The sequence below is a fragment of the Schistocerca cancellata genome, chromosome 1, assembly GCF_023864275.1.
Source record: "Schistocerca cancellata isolate TAMUIC-IGC-003103 chromosome 1, iqSchCanc2.1, whole genome shotgun sequence".
In the NCBI taxonomy this organism is placed as follows: domain Eukaryota; kingdom Metazoa; phylum Arthropoda; class Insecta; order Orthoptera; family Acrididae; genus Schistocerca; species Schistocerca cancellata.
In genome coordinates, this window is record NC_064626.1 from 901,427,806 (window position 1) to 901,447,342 (window position 19,537).

At 41.3% G+C, this 19,537-nt stretch overlaps 1 protein-coding gene across 1 annotated transcript in view; it reads left to right on the plus strand.

Annotated features, from left to right (window-relative positions):
- Nucleotides 1-19,537, plus strand: part of LOC126190889 (4-aminobutyrate aminotransferase, mitochondrial) — an 80,238-nt gene that overhangs the window by 26,137 nt on the left and 34,564 nt on the right. Inside the window, exon 6 of the mRNA XM_049931502.1 lies at nt 12,099-12,271. Within this exon, the coding sequence (XP_049787459.1) occupies nt 12,099-12,271 (173 nt within the window). The remainder of the gene's footprint in view (nt 1-12,098; nt 12,272-19,537) is intronic.

The window sequence follows — 19,537 nt, forward strand, 5'->3', positions numbered from 1 at the left end:
AAATCGTGCTTTACTTTAACCTTATACAGTTTTGTGATCCCTTCATATTAGCCAAGTTGCTAAATTTCAGGCAAAACATTTTATTAGCCATAAGTCCATAACTAAACATTTGTGGCCCTATGTTTATATGAACTTTTTTCTTTAGTTTTACTCGTAGAATAACATATTAAAATATTTGCATATATTTGTGAATCACCCAGTGTAGCAACAGCTTCCCAAATGCAAATCAAGAAGTAGTGGCAGAGCAAAATTGTTATCCAGTAGTATGGCAGAAGAGAAATTAAGACTGTGGGAGACTTTACATTTAAAGTCTGCTATATAATATGGAAAATCTGACTAAACACAAGAATTGATTAATGTATTTTAGAGGCAATTAAAGATGTAGAAATTAGTTTTTGACAAAATACAGTACAATCAAAAAGAGATGCATTCTTCTTGGGTTTCGAAGAAACCATTATCCTTATACTGGAATTGTTGCACTTGACCACTTGCTATTGATCAATTAAGTGATTCTTGTGAACCCTCAGACTGAAGAGAGAAATTGAAGAAGAGCTGAACAAAGTTTTATCTACATGATTAATCTGCAATTCACAATTAAATCCCTGGCAGTGGGTTCATCGATCCACCTTTAAGGTACTTCTCTACTATTCCATTCTCAAACAGCGTGCAGGAAAAACAAACTCTTGAATCTTTCCATGTGAGCTCTGATTTCTCTTATTTTATTATGATGATCATTTCTCTCTATGTAGGTGAGTGCTAACAAAATATTTTCACCCTCTGAGGAGAAAATTGGTGATTGAAATTTCATGAGAAGGTCCGGCCACAGTGAAAATTGCCTTGTTTTAATCATGTATCATACTGTAGTGATTCGAGAATTTCAGTGTAAATCGTAGAACCACTTGGCATTCTACTGTCTTGAACAAACAATATTTTAGATCTGAGTTGGGATGATAGAATCCTACCTACAACGTATCACGTGTTTGTGTGTGTGTATGTAGGTTTGATATCGGTTGCAAGAAGAATGAAGATGCGGTGGTCGAACAGCACTGACAAGTACCTGTCGGGCAGTCCATGGATGTTTAGCGAGTGCATTTATGTAACTCTGTGATAATAGTGTCCATGACTATTGTAGTGAAGAGGACAGTTGAGGGGGGGGGGGGGGGGGGGAACCTCGTTGAAGGGAAGATGTGTGTTAAGATTCATGTTGAGAATGGACATGGTTATTAAGCCAACTTTCTCTTATATGTAAATTAACTTTGTTTCTGATGTTTGGACACTCGAGAGACTTACTGACCAGTATTTATTTATGTGAAGAGTGGGATTGTGTAAAATGTCTGAAGTACAAATATACATCATTGGTTGAATCAAATGAAACTTTGTACATCTACTTATTTTTATAAGTAGCAAAAGTCTTGAGAAATTCCTGTAACTAACAAAATGACTCAAAGAAGAAGAGAAAGAGTGTTAGCAGCAGCAGGCTAAGCACCTAGGAAGGTTGGCCGAACATCTCAAGTAAGTCATCTCATTAAAGAAGTTGAAGTTTGCACACATACTTCAAAACTTTAAGCCGTCCAAACCGTTAGAATGCCTGTGGCACACTCTGCTTTATTGTGCAATAATACATAACAAGCTGCTGCTCTTTGAACTTTCTCAATGTCTCGTCAATCCTATCAGATGTGGATCCCACACCCCACAACAGTACACCAGAAGAGGGCGGTTAAGTGTACTGTAAGCAATGACTTCAGCAGACTCTTTACATTTTCTAAGTGTTCTGCCAATAAATTGCAGTATGTGATTTGCTTTCCCCACAACGTTGTCTGTGTGACCTTTCGAATTTAAGTTACTCAGAATTGTAATCCCTAAGTATTTAGTTGAGTTTTTAGTGTTCACATTTGTGTGATCTATCGTGTAACTGAAATTTAGTGAATTCTTGTTAATACTCATGTGGATGCCTTCACACTTTTCATGACTGAGTCAGTTGCCACTTTTTGCACCATACAGGTGTCTTGTCTAAATCATTTTGTTTTGTTCATTTGGTGAAGTTTACATGATGGTAAATGATAGCACCATCTGCAAACAATCTACTAGGACTGCTCAGATTATCTCATAAACTGTTTATGTAGATTGGGAAAAATAGAGAGTCTTTAACACTTCCTTGGGGGAATGCCAGATGTTACTTCTGTTATTCTCAATAACTTTTCATTGGTTACTGTGAACTGTGACCCTTCTGACAGGAAATTGTGAATCCAGTCACACAACTGAGACGATACTTCATAGTCGTGCAATTTAATACAAGTTGCTCGTGAGGAATGGTTTCAAAATCTTTCTGGAAATCTAAAAATACGGAATCAATTTGATGTCCCCCCATCAGCAACACTCACTGCTTCATGAGAATAAAGAACTAGTTCTGAATCCTTGTTGGCTATTTGTCAGTAAATTGTTTTCTTCGAGGTGATAATGTTAAAGTGCAAAATATGTTCCAAAATCCTACTGCAAATCAATGTTAGTGATATAGGTCTGTAATTCAAGCAGATTACTCCTATTTTCTTTCTTGGGTATTGGTGTGAATTGTACAACTTTCCAGTTGTTAGATAATGATCATTCTATGATTGAGTGGTTGTATAACAGTACCCATATGAAATGAGCATTAAGATACAAATGTGTCGATAGGGAACATTTGTTGTGAACGAGCCTTAATTTTTTTGTTTTGTTTGGTTGGTATGACATCTGTCAAAGATATTTAGTATACACCAAGTCATGGAACAAACATCATCATGTTTTCATCGTGTTAACAATGTCGAACTTTGTACCAGAAAGTGATGCTTTGCGGAAAGCATTAATTTTTTGTTTTCATTTTAAAAAAAGTGCTGCAGAGCCACATTGAATGCTTGTCGAGGCATAAGGTGATCATGCTCTATCAGAAGCAACATGCAAAAGATGGTTTCAATGGTTCAGAAATAATGATTTTGATGTGAGAAATGAAGAACGTGGAAGACCACCAAAAAAAGTTCGAAGACGCCGAATTGCAAGCAATATTGGATGAAGATGATACTTTGTCAGAAGCAAATGGCTGCAATGCTAAATGTTGCACAACAAACCATTTCTGACCGTTTGGCATGAAAGAAAATCAATTTTGCATCGAATTGTTACCAGCAATGAAAAATGGATTTATTTTAAGAATCCTAAATGGGAAAAATCATGGGTTAATTCGGGACAACCATCAACATTGAATGCAAAACCAGATCGATTTGGCAAGAAGACAATGCTCTGTGTTTGGTGGGATCAGAAAGGTGTGGTGTATCATGAGCTTCTAAAACCTGATGAAACTGTGAACACCAATAGCTACAGACAACAAATGATCAATTTGAACTATGCATTGATTGAAAAAAGACCAGAATGGGCCAGAAGACATGGCAAAGTAATTTCTTCACACGACAATGCACCTGCACACAAAGCAAAACTGGTTCAGGATACAATCAAAACACTTGGGTGGGAGCTGCTACCCCACTCACCGTATTCACCAGACTTGGCACCTTCTGAGTACCATTTTTTTCCATCAATGGGACACGCATTGGCTGAGGAACACTTCGATTCCTATGAAGAAGTCGAAAATTGGGTGTCTAATTGGTTTGCTTCAAAAGACGAACATTTCTTTGGCATGGTGTCCACAAATTGCCAGAAAGGTGGTCAAAATGTATAGAAAGCAATGGTCAGTACATTGAATAAAATGTTTTTACTTTTCAATTCAAAATTAGCGTTTCATTTTCACAAAAAAACACTCATTTCATACCGGTACACCTGGTATGATTGCTAAATATGGAATTACTGTATCAGCCATACTCTGAAAGGAAACTGACTGGTATACTATCTGGACTGGAAGCCTTGCCTTTCTTAAGTGTTTTAAACTGCTTCGCTACCCTGACCATATCTATTTCTAGATTATTTGTGTGTGAAGGAATTTCAGAAAACCATGTTTAGTAATTCTGCTTTACCTGTTGCACATTGAAGGTATTGACTGCATTTTGCCACTGGAATACTTTACATACGACCAGTTTCTCTCTTTGGGTTTTCTGCCAGTTTTGAAAACAGAGAAACTATTAAAGCATCTCATGTTGAAGTTCACACTAAATTTGGAGCTTCTGTAGAACTTTGCCAATCTTGATATTTTTTGCATGCTTTTTTCATTGCTTTTGCAATAGTGTTCTGACCTGTTTTGTGTACTGTGGAGGTTCACTACCATCCCTTATTAATTTATTTGGTATGTATCTCTCAGTTCCCATTAATACTATTTCTTTGAATTTAAACCACATCTACTCAATGCTAAAATAGTAATGTTGGAAGAAGTGGAGACTGTCTCTTAGGAAGGTGTCAGGAAGAATTTTTATCTACTTTTTTAAATAGATGTATTTTGTGTCAATTTTTGGTAAGTTTGGATTTTATGGTGTTCACTCTAGCTACTACCACCTTGTGGTCATTAATCCCTGTATCTCTCGCTCGATGTTCACTATTTGGTTGGATTATTTGTTGCTGAAAGGTCAAACATGTTTTCGAAACCATTTACACTTTAAGAAGGCTCCTAAACTAGTTTTCCAAAATAATTTTTTGAGAAGGTATTCAGTATGATTCTGGATGACCTTGTATCACTACCACCTACTTTGGACACGTATTTTTACCAACATATTGAGGGTAGATTGAAGTCGTCACCAACTACAATTATATGAGTGTGGTACCTATTTGAAATGACAGTATAGGTCTGTTGGGGGTCCCAATTTTTGTGTATCTTTGGTTGTGATCTGATGCAAGGTGCTTGTGGGCTCATTATTACAATGTTTCTTGCTTGTTGGATGGTGAGTAGAAAGTTGATGTTGTTTGAAATGTGTTTAATCTCTCTTTGTATTCTGGCTGTTGCATCTTTATGTATTTCTATTATGTTGTTGGTTTGGAAGAGGTCTAAAGTGTTTTCTACATATGTTGCTCTGTTCATTACAACAGTTGTTACCCTTGTGAGCTTTTACAATTATTGCATTATTGATGTTTAATTTAGTCTTAATGGTATGTGTAAGGGCATCTTCTTTTGTCTTGTATGCTGGGAATGGTTTTGCAATTTCCTTTTCAATGATTTCGTTAATTTTGTGGCACGCTGCTATTCTGTTATTTTGCTTCTTAAAGGAGATGGTTGAGCCCACAAGCACCTTGCCTTAGATCACAACCAAAGATACACAAACATGGGACCCCCATCAGGCCTAAGTGAACTGTAGGAACAGCCCAACATTCAAACTCAACAAAATGCTCTTCAGAATTCGCAAAGAAGCATACACATTCAATAATGAGAGAACACGTAAAAATACAACAGAATTTACACAACATGTCAAAAAAATAGAAGCACCTGATGGAGCCACACTTGCCTCATTTGACATACAAAACCTTTATTCCTCTGTGCCAGTAGATCACACACTACATATAATCAATGCCAACCTGCAAAAGCACAAAAAAATCCCTTCAAGTCACATTACTGAACTAATGGACCTGCTTGAATTCACACTTTCACACAACTATTTTAAATTTAACAATAAAGTCCACAAACAAACAGATGGTCTGGCAATGGGCTCGAATCTTTCTTGATTGCTAGCAAGAATATTTTTAAGTAACTTAGAAGACAAAATCCTGAATTCCAATCACCACCTTCTCAAAAATATCATCTACTACTACAGATACATAGATGATACCATTATTTTAATTAAAGGCACTAAAGATGACATCAGTGAGTTGAACCAGTTATTCAATAACTCCCATGAAAACATAAAATTCACAGTTGAACACCAAACAGATGGCAGTATAAATTTCTTAGACCATATCATTAGAATAAAGAATAACAGACATCAGTCTGAAATTTATCGGAAGCCTACCACAACACACACTACAATCCACAACTCCTCTTGTCAACCCACAGCCCACAAAATGGCAGCATTCCAGTACATGATCAATAGAGCTATCCAACTAAAACTCTCTGAAGACAAATGTGATCAAAACTTGAAATAATAAAGCAAACAGCTATTTGCAAATGATTATAACAGCTCCATAGTAGACATTCTAAAACATTCAATAATGGCAAAGCAATCACAACACAAAAAAAGAGAAAATAACATCTTCCACACAATCCCCGTTCTAGGTAACATTTCATTTCAGATTGCCAATGTGTTCAAACAAAAATGAATAAGCATATCCTTGGCCACAGACAAGATTGGACAGAAGCTACCTCACATCAGCACACGAAACCCACTTCATCACACAGGTGTGTACAAAATTGAATGTTTGGACTGTGACTGCTTCTACATAGGCCAGACAGGTAGATCATTTGAAATTAGATTCAAAGAACTCGTGGCAGCACTAAGAAACAATAAATACCACACATCAGCAATAGCCACCCACCTGCATGAAACAAACAAAACACCATGTTAACAACACAAGTGTCAGCATCTTACACGTCCAACCAAGAGGCAGAAAACTAGACATCCTTGAAATACTGGCAAGTGTACACACACACACACACACACACACACACACACACACACACACACACACACACACAAACCTGAATCCATATTAAATGACAAAAATGACAATATTTGCAATAGTATCATCTCTGTTTCCAACAATTGTCTACACCATTAAAACCACAAGCGCGCGTGCAGACACGCAGACACGCAGACACGCAGACACGCAGACACGCAGACACGCAGACACGCAGACACGCAGACACGCAGACACGCAGACACACAGGCACGCAGACACACAGACACACAGACACACAGACACACAGACACACACACACACACACACACACACACACACACACACACACACACCTACCTTAATACACTCCTGGAAATGGAAAAAAGAACACATTGACACCGGTTTGTCAGACCCACCATACTTGCTCCGGACACTGCGAGAGGGCTGTACAAGCAATGATCACACGCACGGCACAGCGGACACACCAGGAACCGCGGTGTTGGCCGTCGAATGGCGCTAGCTGCGCAGCATTTGTGCACCACCGCCGTCAGTGTCAGCCAGTTTGCCGTGGCATACGGAGCTCCATCGCAGTCTTTAACACTGGTAGCATGCGGCGACGGTGTGGACGTGAACCGTATGTGCAGTTGACGGACTTTGAGCGAGGGCGTATAGTGGGCATGCGGGAGGCCGGGTGGACGTACCGCCGAATTGCTCAACACGTGGGGCGTGAGGTCTCCACAGTACATCGATGTTGTCGCCAGTGGTCGGCGGAAGGTGCACGTGCCCGTCGACCTGGGACCGGACCGCAGCGACGCACGGATGCACGCCAAGACCGTAGGATCCTACGCAGTGCCGTAGGGGACCGTACCGCCACTTCCCAGCAAATTAGGGACACTGTTGCTCCTGGGGTATCGGCGAGGACCATTCGCAACCGTCTCCATGAAGCTGGGCTATGGTCCCGCACACCGTTAGGCCGTCTTCCGCTCACGCCCCAACATCGTGCAGCCCGCCTCCAGTGGTGTCGCGACAGGCGTGAATGGAGGGACGAATGGAGACGTGTCGTCTTCAGCGATTAGAGTCGCTTCTGCCTTGGTGCCAATGATGGTCGTATGCGTGTTTGGCGCCGTGCAGGTGAGCGCCACAATCAGGACTGCATACGACCAAGGCACACAGGGCCAACACCCGGCATCATGGTGTGGGGAGCGATCTCCTACACTGGCCGTACACCACTGGTGATCGTCGAGGGGACACTGAATAGTGCACGGTACATCCAAACCGTCATCGAACCCATCGTTCTACCATTCCTAGACCGGCAAGGGAACTTGCTGTTCCAACAGGACAATGCACGTCCGCATGTATCCCGTGCCACCCAACGTGCTCTAGAAGGTGTAAGTCGACTACCCTGGCCAGCAAGATCTCCGGATCTGTCCCCAATTGAGCATGTTTGGGACTGGATGAAGCGTCGTCTCACGCGGTCTGCACGTCCAGCACGAACGCTGGTCCAACTGAGGTGCCAGGTGGAAATGGCATGGCAAGCCGTTCCACAGGACTACATCTAGCATCTCTACGATCGTCTCCATGGGAGAATAGCAGCCTGCATTGCTGCGAAAGGTGGATATACACTGTACTAGTGCCGACATTGTGCATGCTCTGTTGCCTGTGTCTATGTGCCTGTGGTTCTGTCAGTGTGATCATGTGATGTATCTGACCCCAGGAATGTGTCAATAAAGTTTCCCCTTCCTGGGACAATGAATTCACGGTGTTCTTATTTCAATTTCCAGGAGTGTATTTACCATAAATAGTTATGTTACCATGACAGTTGCCAAGAGTACAAGAGATTGACCTCATTTACATATATATCATCACACAAACAGCTTGTACCCCTTGTCAGCTTGAAACTATATGTACATCAACTACTGGCACAAATTGTACATCCATCTGCATATTTTAAAGCATTAACCAATGTATTACCCCAACCTTTAGGCAGTTCTTACATGTAACAGATATAATCTTAATACTACGTGCCATGTATAAGTTTTCTCTCATGCAATCAATCTTTCCTCTCTCTCTGTCCCACTTTCTCTTTCTCTCCCTCTGCCTCCAGCTTCTTATATCTATCTATTAATCCCAGTCAAAATTGTTATTTATGTATAATTTTACCGGTGTAGTCAATATGATTATTGTACTGAAAGTTTGTAACATTTCACCTGATTGTATAAATGAGTATGAATTTTAAGCTATTTTAACTTTTCAAAATTGGATTTATATACCACCTGAAGTATTTATTCCAATGCAAGTATTAGACACCTCAAAACAAGCACCTCCAAATCCTTAAAGATATTCTATAATAATGTTGTTACAATGTATATTCTTTGTACTGTGTGATAATGTTTTCTCTTCTGCTATACATTCCTTGCACCCAATAGTTTCCAGACACCATATTTGTTTACAAAGTATGACAGTATACACATAATGCGTTAAGACAGCTAAAGGAACCTGTGACCACTGGAGGTACTCTATTTTTTTTTATTTTAAGTTTACCGTTAGATATACATTTAATTTTTTGTCAAAAGAAACCCAAAACCATTTCTGAAATCGTGTTTTGTTTTCTCCACTAGACAGTTCCTCCAAAAAATCATAGCACAACACACACACACAAATGTCATACTAACAAATGTAAATCCACCTGATGATGTAGGTTTAATCCTTTGAAACACGCCGTGGAGATAAATAAACAGTGACTGGTAACAGTAAACGTGTTGTTTCATTTAATGTCAGTAACAGTCATGGTAAAACCTATCCTAAAATGATCACATTTAAAATTATGCACTAATGCAGTCGCACACAAATCAGCATTTTGTCAGTATCAGATACATTGGTACATGGCTCTTTACTAAAGTCCCAAGCTAAGAACAAAAACGGCAAACAATAAATTATCACTATCGATCTTAAGCACTTTACTTTCACCCTGCCTCTTGAACATGAGGTGATTTAGAGCAAGACATTTAAAAGCAGCTTTGCAATCACAAAAATTGACTAACTCCCCTTTCATGCAAAATTTTGGCCAGTTGAACCTGAGAACATGTCTCCACAATTACAAAGTGCCCTGAAGCTGACATTGCTTCTCTACGATACATTGCACATAGTTGAACATGATTTGCACAGCCCAGAAAGTCTACAATGGAAAGGCATCAGATTAGCCACACATAACATAGAAATTTGCAGAACACTGTCAGCGTAAAATATCATGGCACTACAGTCAATGATGAGTCTAACCTTCTCTTTGACGCTATGTCCAATGTGATGTGTCCCAGAAGAAATAATAAAATTACTCCCAAGACTTGCTAACTGAAAACAGTGTAATTTACAGGATGACCCTTCTCGTGACCTGTATCAGATCACAGATGAACGAATTACTGTTCCAGCGAAGATAAATGACTCAGTTCAAATTCCAAACTGAATGCCAACACTCGCCCAATTCAGTAGGAGTGTGAGGCATTAATTCCGATGTGATGCACTTCCCACCATCTGCTGACTAAACAGCAATCTCCGGGCCGTTGACCCATCATTCAGATGACCTCGTAGCTCTTGCCATGCTTCCAGACACAACTAGCATGTGGCCTGCTCTCACTACATGGCTTACTCTCCCCTCTGTCATCCAGACCATGCCCCCTCCACCCTAAGGCTCATCCAGTGCACGCTTAGAACCGCTATCCACACCTGGCATCTCTAACCACGGAACAATTTTATTTGCGTAAAGGCGCACTGATGCCAGAAATAGATATGGTCACGTGTGCATCGCAGAAGTACAAACTGAAAACCATATGACAGTGTTAGATTTCAGATGATGCGTACGACATTACATGTTTTAGAAAAGCATTAACTAGAGACATTAAAATTGAGGACTATTTGTTACCCAAGGGGAAAATCTGTAGTAAGGTATTCACAGTGGAAGTGATTGAACAGAAAAATCAATTGGGGGATACATGAGATTTGCTTACATAAATCTGTGGACAGTGGGTATATTAAAATAAAATGTTCAGAAACCCTTACTGGAGAGAAGGCTGCAGTACAAGAAATAAAACACAATAAAATATTGTGAATTTTCTTACTATATAGCTTATCTTTTACTTTGAAACCAGTTAACAATCCTATTAAGATAATTTGTCTATGAACACAGTACCCTATTCCTTTACATTGTTTCAATTATTGTATAACTTTGAGGAATGTAGACCATGTGACCCCACACACCAAAATTAAAAGGTATCGTCATCTTATATTGAGTACTTTTTAATTTAAATGTTGTCATCATCATCATCATCATCATCATCATCATCTCCCAAATAACATAACATGTAGTGTGTCCTGTGGAAGTCCTGTTGTGGACATGAAGAGGGGTAGTGCCTATAGTGTCAAATGTAGCAGTTTTCTAATTGATTCCAGTATTTTCTACTGTGATAGCTCTAGTGCCTCTAATTTTGGTGTAGATACAGGGGAATTTTTTGCTGGATGCTATTGTAAGCTTAACAGCTGGATTGCAATAGCAAAACACAAGTTACCCTGAAAAATGACAATAAAATAAGCTTTTAGAGTGTATGCACTGACTGCTCAGTTACTAATGAGCCTACATTATTTGTTTTTATATCTAGACTGTATGCTCCGTAATATTATTAACTTCCACTGGTGATAGGTAAGATTTCATCAAAATAAATTAATGGTATATCTATATTAATGGAAATTCTGACATTCAGATTTTTACTCATTTGTTCTAGCCTTTTCATACAATATTTTAAGTCAATACTTTGCTTAAAAATGTTGTGGGAACCCTATGTAGGAATGGGTAATAACAGTTTCAGTTGTGTTGTGTCGATGTAATATGATTAATCATTAGCACCATCTAATTAAAGTAAAGGCAGAAGTGTTACTACCAGAGCAAGCCATTTATTTATTTTCAGAGAGAAGCATGACATATCTGGACAAGGGATACGGTTGGCAGTAAATTTTAATTAATTATCAAATCATTAAAAATAAATGTGTCTCACTCAATCTCTTCTACAGTCTATTTTGCACATTCTAGTGTTAATTTGCCACTACTATTATTTCCCATCTATCACTCGATGCCATAGTAGATGCCCCATCACCCTGTCCCTTTATACATATCTTAAAATTTTATTGGCTTTGCCATACTGCTTTGTTGCATCATCAATTTTCTCATTGAATATCTAGTTTAAACAGTTCTAAGTAACTGAATGTAATAATGATTTGAATTATAATAGTGTGTTGTTGACAAGTGATGGCTTGGTCTCTCTCTCTCTCTCTCTCTCTCTCTCTCTCTCTCTCCCTCCCCTTCCTATTCCTATTGTTCAGTAAACCATAATCTTAAAGATTTGATATGGACTGTTAGTAAGCAATGTCATTAAGCTAGCTGCCCAAGCAATAATGATGCATTATCATGTTTCTGTCTGAAGCTGCAATGAGTGCCGATCACTTGGAGAATTCTCGTAATACAGTTAAGTATCGCAACAGTTTCTATTTTCTTATATTCATTCTCATGTCTAAACTTTTGTTCATTTTTTTACCTGCAGGTGCATTTCATGGACGCACCCTTGGTGCACTATCTACCACACATTCAAAATATATTCACAAAATTGATGTGCCAGCATTTGACTGGCCAATTGCATCATTTCCAGAGTACAAATATCCTTTAGAAGAACACAAGTCAGAAAATGAAGCTGAGGACAGAAGATGTCTGGCTGAGGTAAATATATTGAAAATTAAGCAATACATACTACATTAGAAACATGTAATGGACTCGTGCTTGCTGAGGAAACAAATTGTAAATGGTCTGACATCATCAGTTGGCATCAGCGACTTATGTTTTGAAAAATGCTTTCAACACTGTTCTCTTAACATGGATTCCAAAACAGTGTTCCTTCTCAGTGTTGTGTTACTACTTTTCACCTTTCCACTACTATGAATCCTCTGAAAAAGAGAAATTACATTACAAACTTTAGCTCATTGCTGCCTACAAAAGAAGAAGAAGAAGAAGAAGAAGAAGAAGAAGAAGAAGAAGAAGAAGAAGATTAAAATATGTTCTGGGAAAATAAAAATAATTTAGTAGTAAAGAAAAACCCACTACATAGAGCTGTTAACAGGCACACACAAAAAAGATTGAAAACTTTGCTAGCTTTCAGACATACTCTTTGAGTTAAGGCACACAAAATTACTTCTGCTTTGAGCAGAACATAAGAGGTGTAACTATAAACTAACAGGACTAATGCTGTAAAACATTTTATTTAAAAAACATACATATTTAATTATTGTCACCCTCAACATACTACCCTCTTCTATCCCTACAATGCTCCATTCAGATTTTGCATTGATGGAAAAAGTGTTGGAAGTCTTCCTTTGTGAGCTCCTTGATGACACATGTTGCTCTTTCTTTTGCTGGTTTAGCAGACTGAAATCTTGTTCCTTTTAATGCAGATTTGACCTTTGGGAATACATAAGTCATATGGTGCTGAGTCAAATGACTAATATATATATCCAAAAACAAAGATGACGCGACTCACCAAACGCAAGCGCTGGCAGGTTGACAGACACACAAACATACACACAAAATTCAAGCTTTTGCAACCAACGGTTGCTTCATCAGGAAAGAGCGAAGGAGAGGGAAAGACAAAAGGATGTGGGTTTTAAGGGAGAGGGTAAGGAGTCATTCCAATCCCGGGAGCGGAAAGACTTACCTTAGGGGGAAAAAAGGCCAGGTATACACTCGCACACACACCCATATCCAACCGTACATACACAGACACAAGCAGACATTTGTAAAGGCAAAGAGTTTCAGCAGAGACGTCAGTCGAGGCGGAAGTACAGAGGCAAAGATGTTGTTCAAAGACAGATGAGGTATGAGCGGCGGCAACTTGAAATTAGCGGAGGTTGAGGCCTGGCGGATAACGAGAAGAGAGGATATACTGAAGGGCAAGTACCCCTTCTTCGGAGTTCTGACAGGTTGGTGTTAGTGGGAAGTATCCAGATAACCCGGACGGTGTAACACTGTGCCAAGATGTGCTGGCCATGCACCAAGGCATGTTTAGCCACAGGGTGATCCTCATTACCAACAAACACTGTCTGCCTGTGTCCATTCATGCGAATGGACAGTTTGTTGCTGGTCATTCCCACATAGAAAGCTTCACAGTGTACGCAGGTCAGTTGGTAAATCACGTGGGTGCTTTCACACATTGCTCTGCCTTTGATCGTGTACACCTTCCGGGTTACAGGACTGGAGTAGGTGGTGGTGGGAGGGTGCATGGGACAGGTTTTACACTGGGGGCGGTTACAAGGGTACGAGCCAGAGGGTAGGGAAGGTGGTTTGGGGATTTCATAGGGATGAACTAAGAGGTTACGAAGGTTAGGTGGACGGCGGAAAGTCACTCTTGGGGGAGTGGGCAGGATTTCATGAAGGATGGATCTCATTTCAGGGCAGGATTTGAGGAAGTCGTACCCCTGCTGGAGAGCCACATTCAGAGTCTGATCCAGTCCCGGAAAGTATCCTGTCACAATTGGGGCACTTTTGTGGTTCTTCTGTGGGAGGTTCTGGGTTTGAAGGGATGAAGAAGTGGTTCTGGTTATTTGCTTCTGTACCAGGTTGGGAGGGTAGTTGCGGGATGCGAAAGCTGTTTTCAGGTTGTTGGTGTAATGGTTCAGGGATTCCGGACTGGAGCAGATTTGTTTGCCACGAATACCTAGGCTGTAGGGAAGGGACTGTTTGATGTGGAATGGGTGGCAGCTGTCACAATGGAAGTACTGTTGCTTGTTGGTGGGTTTGATGTGGACGGACGTGTGAAGCTGGCCATTGGACAGATGGAGGTCAATGTCAAGGAAAGTGGCATGGGATTTGGAGTAGGACCAGGTGAATCTGATGGAACCAAAGGAGTTGAGGTTGGAGAGGAAATTCTGGAGTTGTTCTTCACTGTGAGTCCAGATCATGAAGATGTCATCAATAAATCTGTACCAAACTTTGGGTTGGCAGGCCTGGGTAACCAAGAAGGCTTCCTCTAAGTGACCCATGAATAGGTTGGCGTACGAGGGGGCCATCCTGGTACCCATGGATGTTTCCTTTAATTGTTGGTATGTCTGGCCTTCAAAAGTGAAGAAGTTGTGGGTCAGGATGAAGCTGGCTAAGGTAATGAGGAAAGAGGTTTTAGGTAGGATGGCAGGTGATCGGCGTGAAAGGAAGTGCTCCATCGCAGTGAGGCCCTGGACGTGCAGAATATTTGTGTATAAGGAAGTGGCATCAATGGTTACAAGGATGGTTTCCGGGGGTAACAGATTGGGTAAGGATTCCAGGTGTTCGAGAAAGTGGTTGGTGTCTTTGATGAAGGATGGGAGACTGCATGTAATGGGTTGAAGGTGTTGATCTACGTAGGCAGAGATACGTTCCGTGGGGGCTTGGTAACCAGTCCCTATACCAATTGCAAACTGAACAATCCATTGCCCTCACCCACATAATCCTTCACCTACACATCAACTCAGCCAATGAACACATTCGTCAACTCCTATCCTTAATAAGAGTCCTCAATCTTTCCTCTCCCACATCCACACCGGCTGTTAAGAGCATCCTCCTACAGCCCAACTGCAAATTAGAACAGCATGCCACCCTCCACCTCAAAAAACTATCCAATCTCCTGGTTTCCCATCTCCGGAAAGGCAACTCACTCGCCCTTCACAACCTTTCCAGCAAACCTCAACCTCCTCTCATTGCACACAAACCCAGTCTCTCCCATCTACTCAATCTCCCACTCCCAGCTCCACTCCCTCCAAAACCTCAAAATTCCAATCAATACAGTCTGGAACAACAACACCCTAATTCAGTAGTTAACCTTTCCTCCAAACCTCTCTCCCAATCCGAAACCTCTGTCCTATCCAAAGGCCTTACCTTCAGCCCCACTCCCAGATTCAACCAAACAGCCCTCGTCAAAGATTTACTGTCCTACACTCGTACTCTCTGCTGGAAATATCACTTTGCCATGAAGAAAAATGATCCTAATCCTACTCCTAATGATCCAAATTCCCAAGACACTATCCAAATTGAACCCTGCCTGGAACAGTTCCGTCCTCCGTCACAGCGGGACCCACCTCCTCTTCCTCAAAATCACCCTCTCCAAACCTTCCAGGAATTTCTGACTTCCAGCCTTGCCTCTCAATCCTCCTTAAAAAACCTTAATCCTACTCCCAACATCACCACTGCTGAAGCCCAGGCTATCCGTGATCTGAAGACTGACCGATCCATCGTCATTCTTCCGGCGGACAAGGGTTCCATGACCGTGGTACTCGATAGTCGGGAGTATGTGGCTGAGGGACTGCGTCAGCTTTCAGACAACACCACATACAAAGTTTGCCAAGGTAATCCCATTCCTGATGTCCAGGCGGAGCTTCAAGGAATCCTCAGAACCTTAGGCCCCCTACAAAACCTTTCACCTGACTCCATCAACCTCCTGACCCCACCGACACTCCACACGCCTACCTTCTACCTTCTTCCTAAAATTCACAAACCCAATCATCCCGGCCGCCCCATTGTAGCTGGTTACCAAGCCCCCACAGAACGTATCTCTGCCTACGTAGATCAACACCTTCAACCCATTACATGCAGTCTCCCATCCTTCATCAAAGACACCAACCACTTTCTCGAACTCCGGGAATCCTTACCCAATCTGTTACCCCCGGAAACCATCCTTGTAACCATTGATGCCACTTCCTTATACACAAATATTCCGCACGTCCAGGGCCTCACTGCGATGGAGCACTTCCTTTCACGCCGATCACCTGCCACCCTACCTAAAACCTCTTTCCTCATTACCTTAGCCAGCTTCATCCTGACCCACAACTTCTTCACTTTTGAAGGCCAGACATACCAACAATTAAAGGGAACAGCCATGGGTACCAGGATGGCCCCCTCGTACGCCAACCTATTCATGGGTCGCTTAGAGGAAGCCTTCTTGGTTACCCAGGCCTGCCAACCCAAAGTTTGGTACAGATTTATTGATGACATCTTCATGATCTGGACTCACAGTGAAGAACAACTCCAGAATTTCCTCTCCAACCTCAACTCCTTTGGTTCCATCAGATTCACCTGGTCCTACTCCAAATCCCATGCCACTTTCCTTGACATTGACCTCCATCTGTCCAATGGCCAGCTTCACACGTCCGTCCACATCAAATCCACCAACAAGCAACAGTACCTCCATTATGACAGCTGCCACCCATTCCACATCAAACAGTCCCTTCCCTACAGCCTAGGTATTCGTGGCAAACAAATCTGCTCCAGTCCGGAATCCCTGAACCATTACACCAACAACCTGAAAACAGCATTTGCATCCCGCAACTACCCTCCCAACCTGGTACAGAAGCAAATAACCAGAGCCACTTCTTCATCCCTTCAAACCCAGAACCTCCCACAGAAGAACCACAAAAGTGCCCCACTTGTGACAGGATACTTTCCGGGACTGGATCAGACTCTGAATGTGGCTCTCCAGCAGGGATACGACTTCCTCAAATCCTGCCCTGAAATGAGATCCATCCTTCATGAAATCCTGCCCACTCCCCCAAGAGTGACTTTCCACCGTCCACCTAACCTTCGTAACCTCTTAGTTCATCCCTATGAAATCCCCAAACCACCTTCCCTACCCTCTGGCTCGTACCCTTGTAACCGCCCCCGGTGTAAAACCTGTCCCATGCACCCTCCCACCACCACCTACTCCAGTCCTGTAACCCGGAAGGTGTACACGATCAAAGGCAGAGCAATGTGTGAAAGCACCCACGTGATTTACCAACTGACCTGCGTACACTGTGAAGCTTTCTATGTGGGAATGACCAGCAACAAACTGTCCATTCGCATGAATGGACACAGGCAGACAGTGTTTGTTGGTAATGAGGATCACCCTGTGGCTAAACATGCCTTGGTGCATGGCCAGCACATCTTGGCACAGTGTTACACCGTCCGGGTTATCTGGATACTTCCCACTAACACCTACCTGTCAGAACTCCGAAGAAGGGGTACTTGCCCTTCAGTATATCCTCTCTTCTCGTTATCTGCCAGGCCTCAACCTCTGCTAATTTCAAGTTGCTGCTACTCATACCTCATCTGTCTTTGAACAACATCTTTGCCTCTGTACTTCCGCCTCGACTGACATCTCTGCTGAAGCTCTTTGCCTTTACAAATGTCTGCTTGTGTCTGTGTATGTGCGGTTGGATATGGGTGTGTGTGCGAGTGTATACCTGTCCTTTTTTTCCCCCTTAGGTAAGTCTTTCCGCTCCCGGGATTGGAATGACTCCTTACCCTCTCCCTTAAAACCCACATCCTTTCATCTTTCCCTCTCCTTCGCTCTTTCCTGATGAAGCAACCGTTGGTTGCGAAAGCTTGAATTTTGTGTGTGTTTGTGTGTCTGTCGACCTGCCAGTGCTTTCGGGGATAATGTGCGTGCGTGGTGCGTGTAATATAAGTCTATACGTTGTGTTGATGCAGAACCCCTTAGGCCGATATTACACTATCATATTTCTTTGAGAAAGATTTGATCAAAGATATGATCTCACATTCATCAAATTTGTTTAACAAAGATATTTGATATGGCACTAAAAAGGGTATTACATTGTCATCGTATTTTTAATCAAAGTTCAAGATTGCTGACAACAACAACTTATTATGCACAGCAGTTGCGTGTAGCAAAATTGTACTGTCTGCACATTTGGAAGAGAAGCGGGGAACAAAACTGTAACGTACCTGTGTGAAGCCATGGGTTTTATGGCGAGACAATAAAAGCATTCAATAAAATTTGTTACGTGAGCTTCTAGTGGAGAACGTAAAGTTGTACATAAATTACTTAAGAATGGATGAGCATACATTTCAGTATTTGGTCAGTGAAGGTCTCGTCATATCACGAAGGACAATACTCACAGAAGAACTGCTATACCTGCAGAAGACAGGCTCACAGCAACGCTCCGATTTCTTGATACAGGCGAGAGTTAGTCTAGCTTACAGTACAGAACTCAAATTCCACAGTGCACATTAACTAAAATAATACCTGAAACATGTGAAGCAATTTATAAAGCACTAAGGGGCCAATATCTGAAAGTAAATAAATGTTCAATACACTTTATTTGCGTTAAGAACTATTTTTATTGTGTTTTACATTTTATATCCCACAACTACAATATTAATAGAAATGTATGAACCAGATGAGGTGCTTTACAATGTGAGGCATCCTGAGTACAAAAATAGATATATATAATGAAATAAGTATGTCGATATGAACTTTTGCTTTCTCTTGAGAGCAGCTTGAGCGGAGGCCATTACTTTTCTTTTTTATGTCGTCAGCAATGCAACTGGGCCATATCTTACGGCTAATGACCTCCGCAATTCTTTTGTAACTCTTCGTAATCTATTTTTGTTCTCAGGGTGCCTTGCTGTAAAGCACCTCATCAGCTTTATACATTTCTATTAATTTTGTAGTTGACGGCACACAGGAATTAAACTTCGCAGCCATGTTCACAAAGACACTACTGGTGACAGAATGCTGCAGCCGTGCTAGTGCTCAAAGTGGTAACATTTCACATTGCAGTGAAGGGAAGACAAGTTACTTTTATGATCAAATTGACTGAGAGGCCGTAGATTTGATCAATTTATTTGATGATGGGTGAGATTTGACAAAGTTCCCTATTACACCATCAAATGTCTTTGAAATAAATATTTGACATATCAACTTATGATAGTGTAATACCGGCCTCACTTGTTCTTCCACAGCTCAGGTGATTGTTTTCTCAGGGTAGTAATGTGATTAATATTTTGACCTTCAGGAACCAATTGAAGATACACAGTTGAATGAATATTGAAAAAGCAAACTGTGTATCTTGATTTGCCCATTAGAGCTTTTTTCGCTGTCAGTGAGATTAGGCCCTTCCAGTGCATGGACTGGTACTTAGGTTCTGGATCACAAGCAAAAAAACCAAAATTTTTCACATATTATCA